At 42.4% G+C, this 19,735-nt stretch overlaps 1 protein-coding gene across 1 annotated transcript in view; it reads left to right on the plus strand.

Annotated features, from left to right (window-relative positions):
• The window catches only part of YTHDF1 (YTH domain family, member 1), a 15,040-nt gene extending 9,061 nt beyond the window's left edge, over positions 1–5,979 (plus strand). The window contains exon 4 of the mRNA XM_009872625.1: positions 4,468–5,979. Within this exon, the coding sequence (XP_009870927.1) occupies positions 4,468–4,494 (27 nt within the window). The 3' untranslated portion in view covers positions 4,495–5,979. The remainder of the gene's footprint in view (positions 1–4,467) is intronic.
• The last annotated feature ends 13,756 nt before the right edge of the window (positions 5,980–19,735 follow it).

Below are 19,735 nucleotides of genomic sequence, written 5' to 3' on the forward strand. Positions count from 1 at the left end.
GTGACTTGTTGGGCTTTTTTAATGCTGAGTCTCCCTGTGATTTGCTACCAAGTCTGGAGGGGAAAATAACGTACGTTTCAGAAATGATAGGAGATCTAGTCTTGACCACTTAACTTACTGGCCTGAGGAAGATCCTGATGGCTGTGTACTGAACATCAAACTTCTTTGCTTTGTGGTAGCTCAGGGGACTGATGTTCAACTATTGGCCTGATCCCACTTTGGGTTGTTCTGTCAGATACAACTATTTTCCACTTTCAGTTCAAATGCTGGTACAATGTTCTTACCCAGGTCACTACTTTATAACAGGATCAGTTTTTCAAAATAGTGTATTTTTTTCTGCCTCATTTAAAACTGAGGTTCTAGTTTGTGTAACGCATTTAGAAAAACAACTGAAGTCTAATTTTAACATTTCTTAGGTTCCTTTGGGTAGCTTAAAATGTAAGACAGTATAGAAACAATAGAAGTACACAGAGGAGGATAGTAGTGCTAGAGAGGTAAAGCAGATCAACAGCGAAGAAATGAAAAATAAGATACTGCTTGTTGGATTGCATTCTATAAAATTATTGTGTGGAAAGTTGTTATTTTCCCCTTAATGGACTAAATGAATTTTAAAAGTCCAGCTGATTACTGATGAGCTTTTTTGCAGCATGTGCACAAACTTCAGCGTCTTAAAGTCTGTGCTATTGAAGTTGAACCCTTCCTGTTACACAAAGTTACCCTTCGTAGACAATAATTTTTGAATAACCTTATTACTGATTAAGGTATCTTATGATGTAATGGACATTTTCACATGGTGTTTGTAAATGTGCCATCTTAACTGATTTTCATGTTGTGATGTTCTTAATTCATTACATTCTCTTAAGCTCTAAAATTACTTGTTGAGATTTTACAAGTCCATTTCACCACCGTTGTGATTACAAAGGGCCAGAATTCTTAAAAATCCTCGCATGGAGGGCTTGAATGCTTTAATTTCATGGGAAGACTAACTTCAGGTAGTCTGGACAATGCAAGCCACTAGCATTTCAGCTCTTCTCTTTGGATGGGTGCAGTTTGTTAGCTGAACTGATGTGTGCAGCAGAAGCTCCAGTGGATGTACCCTGAATTTAACTGGTCGGGGAAGCTCTATGTTAACACCAAATCATCAGATACAGACTGGGCAGGTATAATGCTGGAGGAACTCACTGAAGTGCCAAACATTCATCACTGTTACCAGCATTGCTTAAGGACTCTATCGTCATCTAGAATCGAGGGAAAATTTGTTCATGCTGGGATTCAAGTCCAACTTTTGATTCGCTGTAGTAATAAACTATTTAAGCCCAACCTGGTGACTCAGAGCCTGGGAATGGAGTAATTAGAAGGATATTGGTGTCTTGAGTGAAATGGCAAGAAAGTTGAGTGGTATGAAAGCTCTCCTGACCCTCTTAGCATTTCTCAATCAGTTCCCAGGGCCCCTAAGGTGTCCACAAAGAGAGCAACTTTTGTGATCAGAGTTCATGCTCTTAAAATGTAAAAAAAGTTGCAACATGTCAGAGAACTTTCTTTAATGCGGTATTATACTGTGTTTTCTTTTTCGTTATCATTCCTTGTGAACGTGCTTGTGTAATTTTAACTAAATTGTCTTACAAAGTTAAAAAGCTTGTAGAGAAAATACACTTGTAGCTTTTGGTGTTGTAATTTGCATCTCGTGGTAGGACAGGTGGGTTGCTCCACTGTTAGCAGCTCATCTTCATGTATTTAACTGAGTGGTCACAGATACTGGCCTGCTGGGTTGCTGCCTCTGATCTGTGTCTATATAGGCACTCAGCTACTCTAAGGTCTGCACGTTGGTGTTGTGCTGGAAGAGCCACGTAGTCATATCTCGGAAAGCTCTTGGATCCTCAAGCTTACCAGTCCTCCTTTTGGGTGATTCAGTACTGTGAAGTGTCAGCCAGCACAGGTTGGCACTTAGAAACACTCATTTTCCTTTCACTATGCTTTCTGTGAACACATTAATGCAAAACTTTTAAGGATGGATATTGTCCTTCCTCCAAAACTGCAATTTAAAAAAAAAAAAGTTAAAATTAATACTAATTGTATTTCCTGGTATAAAGAAAGCATTTCTATTTTTGTGTCATAAGATGAAAACTTTAATCCTACTGACTTTAAGAAATAAAGTTTAGTGGGCAGGTTGACGGCTACTTTAGCCTGAGGTGGAGGGAACAAATTTGACAGAGGTGAGTGTTTCCAGAAAGGGAGCTTCCGCAGGTTCTGTGAAAACCTGTTTTTCCTGTATCTGAAGACTAGACTTACTAATGTTGTGAAGGAGTAATACGCAGCAGAAGCTCCCCTATGAGGTATCAGAGAATTCCCCTGAAGAAGAGAACCTATGAAGGCTCCAGATGGATCTTCAGAACCCAGATGAACAAAGCATTATCTGCTTACAAAACTGCTTGTTCTTGCTTGCAGTAGTGCTAAATAGCAAGGAAGAGAATTTGAGAGTTAGAACTTCTAAAAAAAGAGCCATTCTCAACAGCACGAAGAGTTGTTGCATCAGTTTTCTCCCCATCAGTTTGTATGGTTTCAGACACTTTTTAAAAGGAGGACTCAGATTAGCCCCCAAGAGAGAAAGCGAGCTGCAAGGTAGGAGGAAATGTTTGATAACTTGCTCAATAAATAGTACTTTTTTACTGGCTTATAAAGCCTGAGCTGAGTCTCTGAATGCCAGGCACATGCTTTGTAGGTACCAGGTAGAAGTCTTAGGTGATAGCCTGTGTTCTTTTCACGGGGGAATAGCCCATGTGAACGGAAAAACTTGATTTTTAACAAAAGTGGAATTATGAAGGTCAATGAGTGACTGTACAGAGAACTAAAAATAATTTATATAAGGTGGCGGTGGCAAAGAATGGGCCAATGAGCATGGTAGGGCTGTGAAGCAGAGTAAAAGGGATTGGCTACCTTAGAAATGAAAGCAGGGTAGAACAATTACTTCTTTGAAAGCCTGAAAATGGGGTTGATAGGAGTGAGTTTTAGATTCTGTCTAACTTCAGTGTGAAGTATCAAGCAGACGATTCTTTTCATTAATAACATACATCATATAATATGTTCTGATACTCTGTCACTAAGAAATTAGTTTCATTGACAGTTCATCGTAAGTCAGCAGTTAAAAGATAGGAGGACTTTAGATCCTTAAATTATACCACTTTACGTGGTCTGTTTTGTTGATTTGATAAAACAATTTTGCTGTCTTTTGCTTCAGTCTTAAATCATAGATTAAGATTTATAGACTTTGTTGACTTAATATTTCAATTTTCGTAATAAAACTAATATTCTGCCTGGAGGCAGAAATCAATAATTCCATTTTAAAAAGACTCTTCTGATTTTTATGCTGTGACCAGCTGAAGTAGCAAGTACAGTCTGTTACATTTATAATGTTTGATATATTTGCACAGAAGCTTTACTTTGCAACAGAAACAATTTTGAGATTAATTTTATACAGAAAGATTCCAGAAACCAAATAAAATGTGCAGTTTAGGGGTTGACTGTTGTTTATGCTTAGGCTGTTTCACAGTTTTCTCACTTGAAATAGGATTTGGTGCTGTATTGATGCATTCAAGTACAATACTAAAAGCAGAGTCTTTACGTTCTGTGCCGTACAATCTGCTTTAAGCACTTTGGGGATGAAGTGGAAAACAGTGAGGCTGAGCCCTTTCAGTTCAGTCTGGGTGAACTGGGAAAAGATAGAGCAGCAGATTTTGTTCAACTTGTTGTACTGTCTTCTGCACGTTCTGCAACTTAGGAGGCTCTTGAAACAATTCATGAAAAAGTTCCCCCTTTTTTGTTGCTGTGTTGCTCAGCTTACCTGTGTAAGGCCTGAGCAGAGGCTCTGCTCTCAGTCAGAGCGGGGGCATGGCTGTTGCTGCTGGGGGAGCACAAGTTGGGTGAAGACTTAGAGCAACTGATGGATGTCTGCACATCTCCCTTAGATAACCTTTGTCTGTGTTCAGTGTTTGTGGTTAAAAAGCTTTTGAGAGACTTACAAGAGCCTCTGTACTAGAACCTTTTCCAGAAATTCTTGGGTTAAGTCAAGCCATGTTTTTTATAAGACTGCAAAAGTATGTAACTTTGCTTGCACCTGCTGATGGGTTGTTGGGTTTTTTTTGGGAGGGGGGAGGTTAGTTTGTTTTTTCTTCTCCTGGCTTGTCAGGTATTTTAAAGTGCCTCCTGGAATAGTTGAATAGGTAGGAAAAATTAGGAACAGAATTTCTAGAGAGCTCAAATCCCTATGAATGTTCCACTAGAAACTGCACTTAATGTTATCAAGTCCTTGGGCTTGTCGGTATATACATATATATTTATGAAATGTAGAAGCAATGCTTTAACAAAGTGTGTAATTATCTGGGGTCACGTTAGTGCTTTTATGCTACTAAAATCTTTTTGCTTGTTTGTGTGACTAAAATCTTTAACTTTTTAACTTTTTTCTCTTTGCAGGAACGTCAGAATCGAAACAAACAATAAGAATAAACATATACAGTTTGATATATATACTAGAACTGATATTAAATTCGACTATGAGAAACAAAATTTAAGTATACTGGTGCTGTATCCTGGCATCAGGACAACCTAAAGCTTTCAGCTCCAATATATCTTCTCGTGCAGGGGAAATTAAGTTGTCGCATCTTTAAGTACATTGTAGTTTATTTTTGCCCAAGTGGATCTGCATTAATTTGTATCTTTTTTTCTATGTAAAATTCTGTAGAAATCATTAATAAAGGTGTGTCTGTTTTTATTTTTTTAAGTTGGTAAACAGTTATATTAACCTAATGTGGACCTATACATGAGCATACTAAAGTGTCAGTGCTTCCCAAAGACGTTATTTTGGCACAAATTATGTTCCTAGCCAGATATAGAGATTATGGAGAATACATCACAAATCTTCCTTTATCCTCCTCCCAAGCCCTTTTTCTTCATGGCGGAAGTAATAAACCATACATTGATTTTTATTTTTTTCTTTTCCTGTCATTTAAAAAACCCTTTAAGATACTGCACTTCAGAATCTTGAAATGAAAAAAAAAACCCTAAATTTCTGATCACTCTGTGCAGCTGCTCTGCCTCTTTATTTATCTGTACAATTACACTTTTAAAATTGCTAATGCGCCATGTTGGTTTTTTCTGTCTAGTAGAAAAATCAGATTGTCAGTGAAATTGTTTCTCTGGAAAAAAATTTCCTTTTCACATTCTGTTAACCAGTGCTTCGGTGTGCGTTTGTTATACCATATCCTGCCGAGAGTGAGCGAGATGCTTTCTCTCAGCCATAATTCTGCTTTACGGTTTTTGTAGCTTAAATAATAATGTGATGCTATCAACATTGCAGGGGTTTTGGACAATGTGTTGAAACCTGTTTCAGCTTTCAGGTGTTATTAGTTAATTGCAGATCATTTTTAATCCTTCCCTTCATTACTCCCCTCCCACTCCCCAAATCCTAATGCCATTTAAAGTTTTTTATACCAATAATGCTGAGCTTTAACGTAGGAACTAATAGTACGGATAATATGATGGATTATGCCTCAGATGTTTAAAATTGACAGTGTGTATGTCTAATTTTTTTTTTCTGTTGGATGAGTAAAAAAACCTGTTTTAAGAAACTGAATTTGCTGTCATGTTTTTGTGGAGTGAGGGGACCGTCGGAGAACCTGTCACCAACTGGAGTTCCAATTAAGCATGGAAATGGTGCTCATGTCCGCTGCTCTAGCACACTGAATCTGCACGTGTTTATTGTAGAGGATCTTTTACTATATTAGAAAGCAAGTATCTTCTGAATACTATTTACTCCAAAAGGACCTCCAATTTAAATAAAGTTTAATCTGTATCATTTAGACTTGTATTTAGAACGTATAACTCTGTCTCTGGACTGTTGCTGCCTGTAAGGGGTAATGGACAGCATCAGATTAACTTTTTCCTCTAGGAGAATACAAGCCTTAATAAACAATACATATTTAGCAAGTTTGATGTCATTTTCATTTTTTCCCCTACTTTCAGTTGTTTTCCTATGTTATAATCGCCCTTTATGCTGACTTGCGAGTTGGAGTTTGAGAAATGTTTTGATTAACTTAGATGTTTGCTGTCAGCACACTTGATTGGGAGAGGGTTTCGCAGGACGCTGCAGAGGAGATTTGAGCTGCTTTGGATAGTACCGTTCCTCAGAGGCACACGTGTGTGTGCCATGGCTGTCACGTGTCCTTTCCTTTCTCGTCGTATAGTAGAGATGCTGAAGAAAGAATTGAAATTGTCCTGTAGTCTTCAGGAGGCAGTAGCACAGACGTGGGTCGCTGGGATGAGGAAAGAACTTTGCAAATAGAAGTAAAGCTCTAAACAGTTTCTTTTACAGCCGTTGGCTGTGTTTCCCAACTCTAACTTTAGTAATTTCACTTGATACCTTTTTTTAATTGACTTTTTGAAGCAAGACTGCATTTTATAAACATATTAATTGTCTAATAAAAGCACCTGCTGGTAATTTCAGTTGTTGTATCAGGACATTTACAGCTGGTGATGCCAGAGCCAAAAAGTATTCAGCTCCATCTGGACCCTGAAGAGAAAACTTACACAACTTTAATTAATTTCTCTAGATTTGGGGGGGAAAAAAAAAGGTATCTTTGCTGTGATAGACTTCAGGCAACAAATTAAGAGCCTCTAGCTGAAACAGATCTGGTCATCTTAAGAGAAGTTCTGATGTGTTTCACCCTGCTCTGTGGCTTTCTGGGGAGCAGAAAAAATTCCCAACAGCTTCAGCCTGCAGAGATTTCTTGCAGATCTCGCAGCGCTGGGGCTGGGTTGTACAGCACTATCGGAGTTAAGCGGAGAAAAAGTTGAGCAGCGGGTAAAATAATTGCTTTTGTTATGACCATGTCAAGATAACTGAAAAGCTGGCTGCTGGTGGTTCTCATTTTCCATCAGCTGTCGGTTCAGTTTAAAGAGCCGCCTCACTTCTTTGTTTCACAGTGTTCAAATTGCATTTGGAGAAGGAAGAAGCATTTCTCCGGTGTCTGTCGCAGAGTAACTTCATGTCCTAGGTCTTATTCTTTATTTAGCCTAAGTAATAGTTCTAAAAGAACTTGCCTGTGTGCTTTTGGAAATTGTGCTTAAATTCACTCCTTGAATGATTTCCTTTTGTTTGATTTTTTTTTTTTTAAGAGTTATGTGTGTGTTTGACAGTATCCCTGCTGCCTTCTGCTTTGACGCCAAGTGTGGCTGGTAGCACCAAATGCTGATGACAGAGTTAAGCAAAATTCTTTCTCTGGTTCCTTTACTGGTCAGCATATTGTAGTGCTCTGAAGCTGTGAACGTTACACCATTAGGGGAAAAAAACACTTTATTTGCAGGTAGTCACACCAAAAGTAATAATACTGAATACTTAATCTTTGTGGAGATCATGTTTGTTGCTGTGGAGGATTTTTTTTAAGTGACTTGAGTTTGTAGAGAAAACGATGGTGTTAATCCTACGCTGAAATGGAAGGACAGAAGTGGGCAGACAAAAAAAACCCAAACTCATGTTCAAGATTGTTGCTCTATCACAACACAGCGTGCCTGTAAATTAAGGTCAGATTTTGGTTTTTCCCTCACTTAGTTTTGGTAGAGAAATAGTGGATGTAAAATTAAAAATCTTACTGTGTTTTCTTTCCTTGTACCCTTTAAAGGACTTTAAAAATACAAGAGTTTCTTTAAAATACTTTAAAAAAAATACTTAATTTTTCAATGTGTCTACTTTGCCACTTTAATTTACCCTTTAAAGGACTTTAAAGATATGAGAGTTTCTTTAAAATACTTAAAAAAAATTATTTCATTTTTCAATGTGTCTACTTTGCCACTTTAATAATGAGTGGCTGTACTACTTGGAGAAGATGGAAATTCCAGTAAATGTAGGCATTAAAAAACTTGGGATGTTACAAAAGCAAAATAACTGTTGTAATGTTAGTGCCCTTTTCTTGTACACCTGTTGAGTAAAGGAGTGAGGGAAGCTTGGTAAAAGTAACAGATTAATGCAAAAATGAAGTGCAAACAATACCTAATGGGGGGAAAGCGTGTTTTGATCTAGTGCTTCTTTTTCTGGTCTCTCAGTTACTTTGAATTCTTTATGTGGAGCAATCTGTTTCACTTGGAAAAAGCTCTGGCTTTTTCTCACAACAGTGCTCAGCATCTGCTCATTTTAGGAGAAAGCTGTTCGCTATTTTTGGGGAAGTGCAGGTTTTTAATTGGAATTTGTGATACTGCCCAAGAATAGCACGAGCGTAGCTGTGGCTTTTTCTGTGATAACCACCTCGACTGTTGCCTGCCTTGTCCACAGCTCCTTTGAGAAAGAACAGCTCTTGTACACCCTATTTTTAGTAGTAAAGGATTTGACTCAAAATGTTGAAATGACTTAATTGGAGTGTGACTTGGCAGAGGGAGATTTTGGATTTCATGAGTAATGTGTCCGATGGACTGTTTGGGAGCTGACATCATTCTCTTGGCTCTACTTCGAGTTCACGCAGGTTGGCATTTGGGACCTCATGTTGGGGTGAATGGGATTGTCTTGTGTCTGAGTGTTCCTGATCTCACAGCTTTCCTGTCTTCCAGAAGCTTGTGTCGGAAAAAAATCCTTTAAAATTGACTTGTGTGTTGCATATGCAGCAATGCACTGCGTAGGCAATGTGATGACACTCTGTAATACTTTTCATTTCCTAGCGAGAGTATAAGCAGGGCAAGGCTTTAGAAATTACAAGAACAGCTTTTGTTCGTTGGTATGATACTGGATTAATTTCCTTATTTTATGTAGGATCATCATTTCAGGGCACCTTGGTAATCACTTGGGAAATCCTACATAAAATAGTGCTGACTTGACTTCTGTATCATCTTTTTGCTTCCTGTAACGTCCCTGATCTCCCTTTTGTTCATGTTCCTGAGGTGAGTTGCTAACAGCACAAGGAAGACCATGGAAATCTGATTTCTTCAATATGCAGGACTTCACAGAACTGGCATCTACATTGTCTTTACTGAATCTCCTTTAATTTGGCGAGTGTAGGAGGTTTTATGCCATCTGTCTGTTTATAAGTTATTCAGGAAATTATTTTTACCTGGGATGTTACCATGACAACAGACAGTTGGTAAAGTCTTCACCAAATGCATTTCTAGTGTTGTCCAACAGCTGCTAAATCAGTAGGATCTGGTGTTTTGCTGTAGTTTCAATAATGAAGGCAGTACGAAAGAGGTGTAAATACTTGTTTTTGCCAAATCTGCATTCTTTAGGTATTTTGAGGTTATTGATGCAATGCATTGAGCAGTAATACATATCACAAGCAACCTTGGACTTTTTTCTTGTTCCTCCCTCACCGTTCTATGGGGTGAGATATGAAGAAAGTAGATGTTATCAGCAAATGATACATATATCTTAAACGTGTATTATTAGGGAGCTTTTTTTGTCATTTATATAGTCTGTGTAGTCCTTCCATTGAAGTGTTGCTGCCTGACTACATTCCCATTTACAGTGTGACTGTAAACTGCACCAGTTTTGAATTCTGTGCTCTGCTCTTGTGGATCTACACGTTGTAAAAGCAACTGGGTTACTGATAACATCCCACTCTGCGAGCTCTGCGTCTTCCCGAAAGTGAGTGGTCTTCAAACCCTCTTGAGAAGTTAGAAACCAGGGAGGCAGGAAGAGTTCTTGCTGCTGTTGGCTCTGTTGTAGCGGCACATTTTAGTCAGCTGAGAACACTGATGGCAGAGAAGCTGAACATACTGATTCTTGCAGCAAAACACACTTTGCAGGAGCAGTGTTTTGGCTGCGGCTGCCGAAGAATTGTGGGAAGCAAAGCAGACCAGTGTCTACAGCTGGCTGGAGATTCACTTTCTAAGGAAAGACTCCACATGCCATGTATTGGGCCCAGGTTTACAAAGTTAGGCTCAGTGGCAGAGTGGCTTCCTCTCCATGTGGGGTGAAACTCCTGGATAATCAGCACATTCAGGAAAAGAGTGAATTTTAGAAGGTCCGGGGATTTATGGAGACTGGCTTTCTTACCCCGTTGGTATGTATGGAAAGTCTTTTCTAATAAAAATCCATTCCATGTAAATTTTGAACATATTGGCAGCGTACTTTTCTGTGAGTGCAGATAGTGTGATTTTTTACAGGGAAAAACCCTTCTGAGGCCTGTAACAAACAAATGCTTTTGTAACCTCAAAAACTGTCAGCAGAAGCTTGTGGCCACTTTTAAATAAGCTGATGATCAGGAGCCCTCAAACCCTTCTGTGGAAGGACAAGTTATTTTGACAATTTGGCCTGTGATAACCTTATTTTCCAAATACTTTAGCTGCATTTTTTGCTACAATTACCTGGTAAACTTTGAAGAACTGTGTTCCAGTGTTTTCCTGGTTCAGAGCCTTTGGAGTGCCCTGGAACACACGGAAGCTGTGATCCTTCCCATTTCTGCTGCTCAGGTTTGAGGCAGGACAAAACCTGGAAGGCAGGTACAGGTTAGGGCAGACAACAAAACCATGCCATGGCATAGATCTTTTGAACTGTTCTTCTCCAAGATTGCAGGATTTAGTCTTTAAAGGAGCTATTTTGTACTTTTCCACAGGTGCTCAGAGATAGAGCAGTGACTGGGGATAACAGCCCAGAGAGGCGGCCGGCGGTGGCTCGGGCTGGCGGCTGCTCACTGTCGAGGAGATGTTGCCAAGGAAGCGATTACCAGTAAGGATTCCCTTTCTGGGACAGTATTAGATTCTGAGACACCAGAACAGGTTTTCCAGTTTAAGCCACTGGCAAGTCGTGGGGATTTTGGGTATGTTTTACCCTTCTCAGTCCCTGTGCAAGTGGCTGCATAACTTTGTTGAGATCTCCCTTTGAGTCAAAATGCTAAATTGTCGCCTACTGAAACTGAACTGTGTGCAGCGGTTGGACAGGCACACAAAGACGCCAAATCGTGCTTTTTTGTTACACCTTGTAGTACCTGCTTAACTAAGCTGGCTTATTTCACAATGTTCAATCTTTAGGGCCAGAGTGTTGTGGTGATTTATGCTTTTTTCATTAATCTGACAACAGAAAGAACAAAAGAAACTATTTAGGAAGTGTATTGGTGTGTTGCATCATTGCAATAGACATGTAGCATTTTAAAAGTGAGTGTGAGGGAGTTTGTGTCCTCTTGTTTTAAACAGTTGACTTCTGTAAAACAGAAATTACAACAAAGATATTAAAACTCATAATTCCTTGTTTGCTCTGACAAGGAACAAGGGCTTTGAGTTTTAACCTGTTAATCTGATAAGGGTATTTTTCATTGTTCCTTGGCTATACCCTTGGTTCACATAACTTGGCAGTTCCTTCATTTGTCATCATCAAGGTTAGAAGCACGGTGGGGTTGTTTTGGTCCAAAAGCTGTGTCTTTCTAAAAATGCCATTTCAGAACTGGGGAGTGGTGGGCAGTAAGGCGTGAGAAGAAAGAAAAAGCAATTTTTACCAGCTCGGGAGGAAACACAACTCCAAAAGATTTCCTGATGCTGAGCAAAGAGCAGCGCTAATGAGCTCCTATGGGAAGTGTAATCTGCCCATAGTGAGTAAAACACTAGATGAGAAAGGAGAGTGTGGTTTTATGAGCCAGGTATCATTCAGGATTTCTTTCCTTAATTTACTGGCCTTGCTGAGGATGGGGAAACACTGCATGTTGCTAATAAAGTGATTTCAAAGCATGTGATAGTGAAGACAAATCATAGGAGAGAGTTCATAAAAGACTGGCACGCAAAATGATCGTTAGATAGCTATTTTTAAATTATTATTATTATTATTAATCCATTTGGTTTATTTTAATAATAAATACAACCAAGGATGTGAACCTGCAGATCACAAATTGCACAGAGGCTCCTCCTGTTAAATTTCAAAAGCCTTCTGGTGGAATGAGAGTGGATTGTGAGGTGTAACCGTCTTATGAAACAATACACAAAATTATCGCCTGCCCTGGTGAATATGACCGGTGATAGAACTTGAGAGAGCACGCAGCCTCCTCGACACCTCCTCCTGACAGACTGATGCTCTAGAGAATGCCCCTTAGAGGCAGCAAAGATGGTAAGTAAGAAGATACAAGGCGTTTATGAAACAGCATTTTTGTGCTTTTCAGTCATTGAATGTAGGCAGTTTTTATTCAGAAATACTCAGGGAGTTGAGGTCAGTGGTCAGAAGCCTGCAGAGAAGTTTGCAAGCGTAGCGTACAAAAGCCTCCCCGTCTGTTCTGCAGTGTGAACAGAAAGGCATGTCTGGGGGCCAGGGAAGCTAAACCTGAGCAAAGTTGAGAGGTAAGGTGGCAAACGTGAAAGGAATTCCGTGACTTCTTTTGTTCTCATTTGTTGTTTCAAGTCCTAGGGTGTGGTAGAAGCAGAAGGCATCTCTAGTGCGGTGACTGCACCAAACGTTCAGTTTGAAGGATGAGCTACAAGGGCTGTCACATCGCAGAGAAAGGGGATTTGCAGGCAGGATCTCTCTGCCACCCCTGGCCACGGGAAATAAGTGGTGTACAAACAGGAACCCCACAGTGCTGGGTAATGAAAAGGGGTTTTCTTTATGATCTAATTTCATAATTTCCAATGCAGTTAGGTTTGTGGCTTTCCCAGACTTAATTCTACAAGGCACTTTTCTTCCTCAGTAGATTAAGATCGTTATGCACACAAGCCATTAGTTTTTCAAAGAAATCACACTCTGCCATAGACACTGCAATAGCCACTAGATAGCTTTTACATATAGAGATATATATGTACAAACATACACGTATTTGTAAGCTTCAAAGAGAGGTACAGTAAGAAACTGTGCTGTTTTTTTCTTCATACAAGTGAAAAGGTGGTAACTGTTGCTTTGTGTCTGAGCTGAAGGGAGTTGGCACAGCCCCAGACACTGCTGATTTCCACTAGCTGGCAATCTCACTCCATTTCTTGTAGGAAATGCATTAAAAGTATTAATGATAACAAGGAGAAAACTGGGAGGATTAAAAATTAAATAAAACAGAAAGGAGGAGGTCTAAGAGGTGAGGTGCACATCAGAGACTGTTCTGAGAGATACAGGGCAGAGAAACCAACCCCTTTTTCACATTTTTAGAAAACCTTAGTCAGAGAAGTGGTCTGGTCTGATGCCTGACCAGTTGCCGAGGCTGTAAAAGCACATCCTCTAGTCTGTAATTACAGCCCTCCCTCCCCATGACAAGGGGGTTCTGCAAGGATGGGTCCTGCAAGAATTTGCAGATAAATAAAAAAGCAATGGGCTTGTGAAGCCCTGCAATTCTTTTACAATGTAAAAGCACCAATAAGACAAAAAGAATTTTTCTTCAGTGTCTTAAGTGTCTTAAGACGCTTCAGCTGTCACTGTGGACTGCTTCTCTTCTCATACAGTCCTGCTCATACTTTTTAATTGAACCCTAGCTGTAAAAAAACCCAAGATACCTTATTTCAGGATTTACACCCCAGGCTGCAGAATTAGCACAGCTAGTGCATGGTAAAGGCTCAGGATTAGTGGAGCTGGAGAAAACGTAAGAGCAAGTAGCATGCCAAGAATCCTACTGCAGAGATCTTGATCATCACAGTGGTGCTAATTTGGTCGTGGCTGATACGGTTCCCAGCGTGGCAGTTCAGTGGCGATCGTAGAGCTCAGTTAGATGAGCCGAAGGGGGTCAGTGCTTTGGCTCTTCCCATAGGTCCAACTGCACATCTAGGATGCCTTTGTGGAGATGTTTGTGATGGGGCAAGGCCTCGGCATTAACTTAAAACTTAGAGGTACATGTGGATCACTCTGAGGTGGTGTGATGTAACTGGTAAATTGTTCCAAGAGTTCTTAACGCCTTTTGAGTTGAGAAGTAAAGGCATGTGAGAATAAGCTGGTGTGTAGTAAATTATATGAGTGCATTCCAGAGTCTTTTGGTGACCTCCCGTGGTGCTTTGCATAGTTCTGTGGCAAATAGATTCGTTAACTTGTGTGGCCTCTGCTGCTCTAGGGTCAGGATGGGTTAACTTTTCGCCCCGTGCTAAGAGCTCCAGGAGTTAAACGTATTTTAGTTTTGTTTTGTTTTTTTTTTTGGTGTTTTTTTTTTTTAAATCTGTCCTATACCAGGCTTGATGATAGTAGCTCACAGATTTATGAGCTTGAATCTTAACTACCACACTAAGATGTGACTTCCGGAAGGTGAGGTCTTTGAATTGATGTACCTAGAGCTGAAAATTGGTCTGTCTTGTCGCGGGTTAGGGCTGGGCTGGCCACTAACACGGACAGCCGCTCTCTAACCCCCTCTTCCCCCCTCTCTAACCCCCTCTTCCCCTCCCAAATGGGAAGGAAAAGGGAATGAGGCAGAGAGACTTATGAGTTAGAGAAGAAAAACTAGAACAGCTTTAATGAAACAATAATAGAAATAATAGTGGAATGATAGAAGTAAAGAACTATATACAACTACAGGTAGTAGCGCAGTATCAAACCCGACTCCCTCCCCCGATATCAATCCCCACTGATGCTGCAGAGCAGGAGGCGCTGGGGCAGCCCCAGGCTCAGCAGCAGCTGGATACAGGGAGCTGGATCCTGGAACTCAGGATCCGGATCAAAAGCAGGAGGTCGGATGGAGTCCTCTCTGGACACCGGCCATTGCAGAAAAAGGGACAGAGAATCTCGTGATCACTCAGTTTATACTAAATAGGACGTATATGGGATGGAATACTCTCGTTGGTCACCTGTCCTGTCTATTACCCCCCAGAGGTGCAACCTTTTACTTCTTTGTGACCCCTCTTCCTACCCGGCACCCCCAGCGTGGCACACAAGAGCCAGCAGTGGCCTTGGTCACTGCAGGAATAAGTATCAGCAAGAGCCTTTCTGCATCCCAGGCAGTAACTGTAAACATCAGGTGTTACCACTGCCAGTAGCAGACACTGTCTTTAGAAACATGCTGCTAACTTCCGAAAGTGCAGCCTTTTAGAAGAGACAGAACTGGAAAGTAAAAATGACTAAACAGAACTGAGTTTTTAGCTAAACCCAGGACACTTGTGAGTATAACAACCAAGCAGTGAATTCAAGGACTACAGCTGAAAACCTTATCTTTCCTCCAACATGACTAAGACTGGAGTTTCCTCTTATGCCTCCGCTCTCAAGGTGGGTTTTAGGCGCCACTTTCCTGGAATTTGTTCCCATATGCCTCAGCTGCAAAACTCTTACCAAAAATAATAGATGAAAAATGAGATACCTCAGTTCCTCACCTGCCACTCCCATTCATCTGCAGATTTGCAGAATACCTGGAGGGAAGGGTGTGTGCAGTGGGACTCCCAGTTAGCACCATTTGGCACAGCTCATGCTTGGCCTTCCTGTGATGGGATCACAGCCACGCAACTCGTCCTTCCCCACTTCAATGGGGCCTCCGTGTGCTGCTGGCACTGTTTGTTCCAAAAGCAGCTCCTCAACATCATTAAAGCAGAAAAATGAAGGAGGTAGTACAAAAACCAACATTTTAGCAGCTCAGTTCAAGAAAAAGAAAAGAGTTGTTTGTTTGGGGCATGAGTGGCCATAGATCATAATGTTCAGAGCTGAAATACAGCTCCCTGCCCTAGAGAGCTGTCTGTCTTTCTTACCTTTGTGCCTTTTGTTCTGCTCCAGGCACGCTGGCGGTATCGCTCCATCCCAGGAATCATTGCCTTCTGACATAGAAGGTTTCCATTAATACCTTCCTGCTCGCATCTTTGTTTCTGAGCAATTTCCAGAGCATTAAGCTACAGCATGTCCACTTATTCTGGGACTCCCCATCTCGGTCATTAGCTTCTTTTGCAAAGCCTTGTCCACTGCATGCTGCAAACCTAATTGTGCTCTCTGCCTGTTTCCTCCACTTTGACTGCTGTAGCAGTTACAGCCTCAAAAAGCTCCATCAGATTAACCACAACTGTTCCTCGCTGAAACCGCCTTGGTCCCTATTACTCAAGCTGTGCTTTTGCGTTTGATCTTTTAAATGCTTTGTAATGCTTACCCCACCATTGACGTGAAGCTAATTGGAATGTAACTTCCTACAGCACTTCTAGATCTTTTTCTTGTAACGATGCCAAAAGCTCTTCTCCTGTTGCTGGCGTCTGCACCTGAATTTAGCTGCGAAACAACGGGCTTTCAGGAGGTGAAGTCTGGCATAAGGATTTTGATAGTGTAAGCTTCTGACTTTGTCTAGGCAGTACTTGCTAGCTCCACTGGGAAAAGGGGGAACCTTCTGTCAGAAAGGTTTGTGGTGCCAGCAGACAGAGTCTACAGTAGAAGACTGCCAGGCGGCCCAGGAAAACAGCCCCCAATAGCCTCCTGCTTCCACTAGCTAGTTTCCAGTGCTTCTATGCTACTTCCCAGTTCCTCCCTCCCCTTATTTTATTTCCAGACACTTGGGTATGTCAACTTCTCATGCCTTACACTCCAAACCTGCAACTTGGTTGCCCTGGATTTGGGAGCCTCATGCCTTGGCATCCATGCTGCACAACCTCTGTTGCTGCAGGACCCCCGGGATGACTCGTGTGAGAGTACCAAGCCACAAGGAACCCCTCCAAAAGTGACATCATCCATTTACAAGCCCTTCCTTCTCGGCAGGGAAGCCTGTGGAAATGAGTGAAAGGAGGGAGAACTAGTTCCTCAGCTAAGGGTGAGCCAGGTAAAGACTGTAACCTTCCACCCTTAGGGGGAGAAGGGGCTCCAGATGGTTTGGTTTATCATCGCAGCACTGCTCTGCAGACCAACAGGAAAGGGCCTTGTGATTTTTAGACACGAGCTCTTGGCCAACATCCACGGCATCCATGGAACTGATAGCCCCGATATCCAGTTTTGCTGTCTGTAAGAAAAGACTTGTGCATGAGCAGGTCGGCTGGTGTTCTGAGTATCCGAAGAGGGGCCAGAGTATGCGGGGAAGGAACCAGAGCGCGTATGTTCTGACACAGACAGTAATGCAACGCCTGCTTTGCCTCTCCCATCGGCAGCATCTTTCCCGCAGGTCCCTGCTGCCTCTTGCTAAGGCGGAGAGCTAGTGCCACCTTGTGCACGGCCGCAGCCATGCCTCCCGCCCCGAAAAAGCTCTGCGAGGGCTGCCTGCCTCTTCCCCAGCAGCCTCTTGCCCTCTGCAGAGGGGACATCAGGCACCAGGAGACAAAGGGACGGGTAATAGGGCTGCGGGATGCCTGGCCACCTCTCCTCCGTAAGGCCGAAGGGTTTCAGAGGTGAGTCGGAGCAGCAAAGCCAGCAGGGACAGGGACAACGGTCTAAAAATATGAGGGTGAAAGAGCCTGGTAGAACATCACTTCTGGCTGCTTCTGTAAATGCCAGAGCGAGTGGTGGCTCTCGCCGCTGGGGGAACAGGGCTGCACTGGCAGAAGGAGGCGGAATTGCCTCCTCAGTTCAGAGTGAAATTTAATTCAAGCCGCCGTCTTGAAACCGAGTTCATAGCTGAGCACCTGCGTAGATGCAGGATGCTGAATCATTCATCAGCGGTTAAGTGACAGAAACACCACCTGGGAGGCCAAAACGCCGGGTAGGTTATCAGTGCTGCCTGCAGCAGCTCTCTCCTCTCTGATTCCAGTCCTGGCACCGGCCGTGATGTCCCTCCAAGAGAAGTGGCAGTAGTGCCATCCTGCGGTCACCTGGGCCTTTGCAGGAGGGAGAATGGTTTTGTCCCGCTATTGTTTCCTCTGCTGCTGCGGGAACTGGTTTTATCTTGGGTCTCTCTATGTAATAAGGGTGATAAAAGTTTAAACAGGTGTCACCTACTTAAGCTGGGCAGCAGCTGATGATGGGATTACTTAGAGGATTATGAGAGCAGCCTGTGAAAGCGATCCCTGTGCTCTAATGGTCCTGTAGCCACTCTGCAGAAGTGTGGGAGAGCTGCTCTAGAGTACAGGCTGGCTCTGCAGGGCATGTACAGAGCCCCTTAACTGCTGGTGTCAAAACTCTGGCAGCCCGGGCTGGGAAAGCTGTGCTGCAGGTGAGATGAATTGTCCTGATAACCTAAAAAACTTCCTCTTCTCACCCTGGGAAGTTGGGCAGACAGTCCAGGGTCCTCAAGCATGTGCTTGGAACCCTTCCCTCTCTCTGCAAGTCCCCTGAGCATGTCCTTTTCAGGGGGACAAGAAAGCTGTAGGTACAGCTGTATAATATATATATATATGTAATCCTATGCACATCAGAGTATCATGGTTTTCCTCTGTTTCTGCAACATACCCAGGAAGAAGTGTGGTTCATTGAAAGGGAGTTCTTTGGAGGTGAAAGAAAATAGCAGTGTGTCTGGCATGTCACCTGGGGGTATTACACCTCAGTAATGCTCTCAGTTGGTTTTGAGCTAGTTGGACACAAACCATGTGAGGAAGTAATCTCAAATAGGATTATTTCTGCAGGATCCATTTCTCTCTTTCTGGAAAAAAAATAGCACCTTGAATTTGATCCCTTCTGTTGGGATGCCTCAGCCATGTTCTTATATCAGGAGAACAAGCCTGGGCTTTTACAGACCCTGCACTTAGTCGTTGCCACTCGAGCAGTGGTACCTTTCCAGGTCTCTCTGGTGACACAGATAAACCCTTGGGGCTTAGGAAAAGATGTGAAGATGATTGGGGGTTTCCCCATTCTTTGGGAGAAAGAGATGTGTGATGCCACCTTCTGGTTGTGGCACTTTCTGCATAAGGCTGGAGGTAACTAGTGCTGCCTTAGGACTCCTGCTAGGAGCCTTTCCCCAGTATCTTCCCTAGGCAGGAATTTCTCCTCCTTCCCAGATTGTTCCAGTGCTTCTCTATCCTTTCCACCAGAAAGCTCTTTTCCTAATACGTGAATCACTGCTGCTGCAGGTCAGGCCCATTACTACCTGCACAGCTATGGAAATCGGGTAATTCCCTCCCCTTACATCAGCCTTTTACACACTTGACTGTTGCTCTCTTTCTCCTAACCTCTTTCTGTCTTAGGCTTACCTGCCCATATCATCAAACCTTCCCTCCAGACCAGGCCTCTGCCAAGGTTTGTTTCTCTTTATCCTACCTGCAAGTAGTCCCTGTAAGTCTCAGTATAGCTCAAACCCAAGGTCTCCCTGGCACACACAGTGGAGTGACAAAAGGGCTCCATCTGCCATGTAGAGATTTGAGAGCAAAGATATGTATTATTTTAACCTGTCCTTAATGCCTGATACTGGAACTTGTACAGGATGAGGCAATAATATGCAAAGCCGTTCCTTAAGCAGTTGTCACATGAATAAGGAGTGGAGACCAATGCTTTGTGTACATCTACAAAGAAGGGGTGCTTAGAGGGTTGAAGGTAAATCTTCCTTCTCACCCCAACTTAGACCCAGCTGTGCTTTTCCCTGTAGGGGGAAAACTGTGTAGCTTTCCTGAGTGTAGGGGAACTGTACAGGGGAAATAAGACGGTAATTTGTCATCATGGAATGGCCTGATCCAGACCCACTGCTGCAAAGCCAGCTCCTATTCCCCAAGGCTTTTCCATCAGGAAACTGAACTTCACTAAAGCTGTGATTGGTGCAGGGATACATCTGATCTTGGATAAATCCTTCTTCTGAATGAAAAAGGTGCCTGGGACCCAAGAAGACTTGGTGTCTGTGCTGCCCTTGCTCTGTGACTAATGGTGGGGGCTTTTTTCATATCACCAACCTGTGAGATATGTGACCTCCTGATGGAGGTGCCCCCAGCTGAACACTGAGCAGAGCAGAGAATCCCTCTGAGCCAGCTGGGAGTTGCTGTAGGATGACCAGCAATCATGGCTAAGGAGCTG

This window comes from Apaloderma vittatum, unplaced genomic scaffold (genome assembly GCF_000703405.1).
Source record: "Apaloderma vittatum isolate BGI_N311 unplaced genomic scaffold, ASM70340v1 scaffold16677, whole genome shotgun sequence".
Classification (NCBI taxonomy): domain Eukaryota; kingdom Metazoa; phylum Chordata; class Aves; order Trogoniformes; family Trogonidae; genus Apaloderma; species Apaloderma vittatum.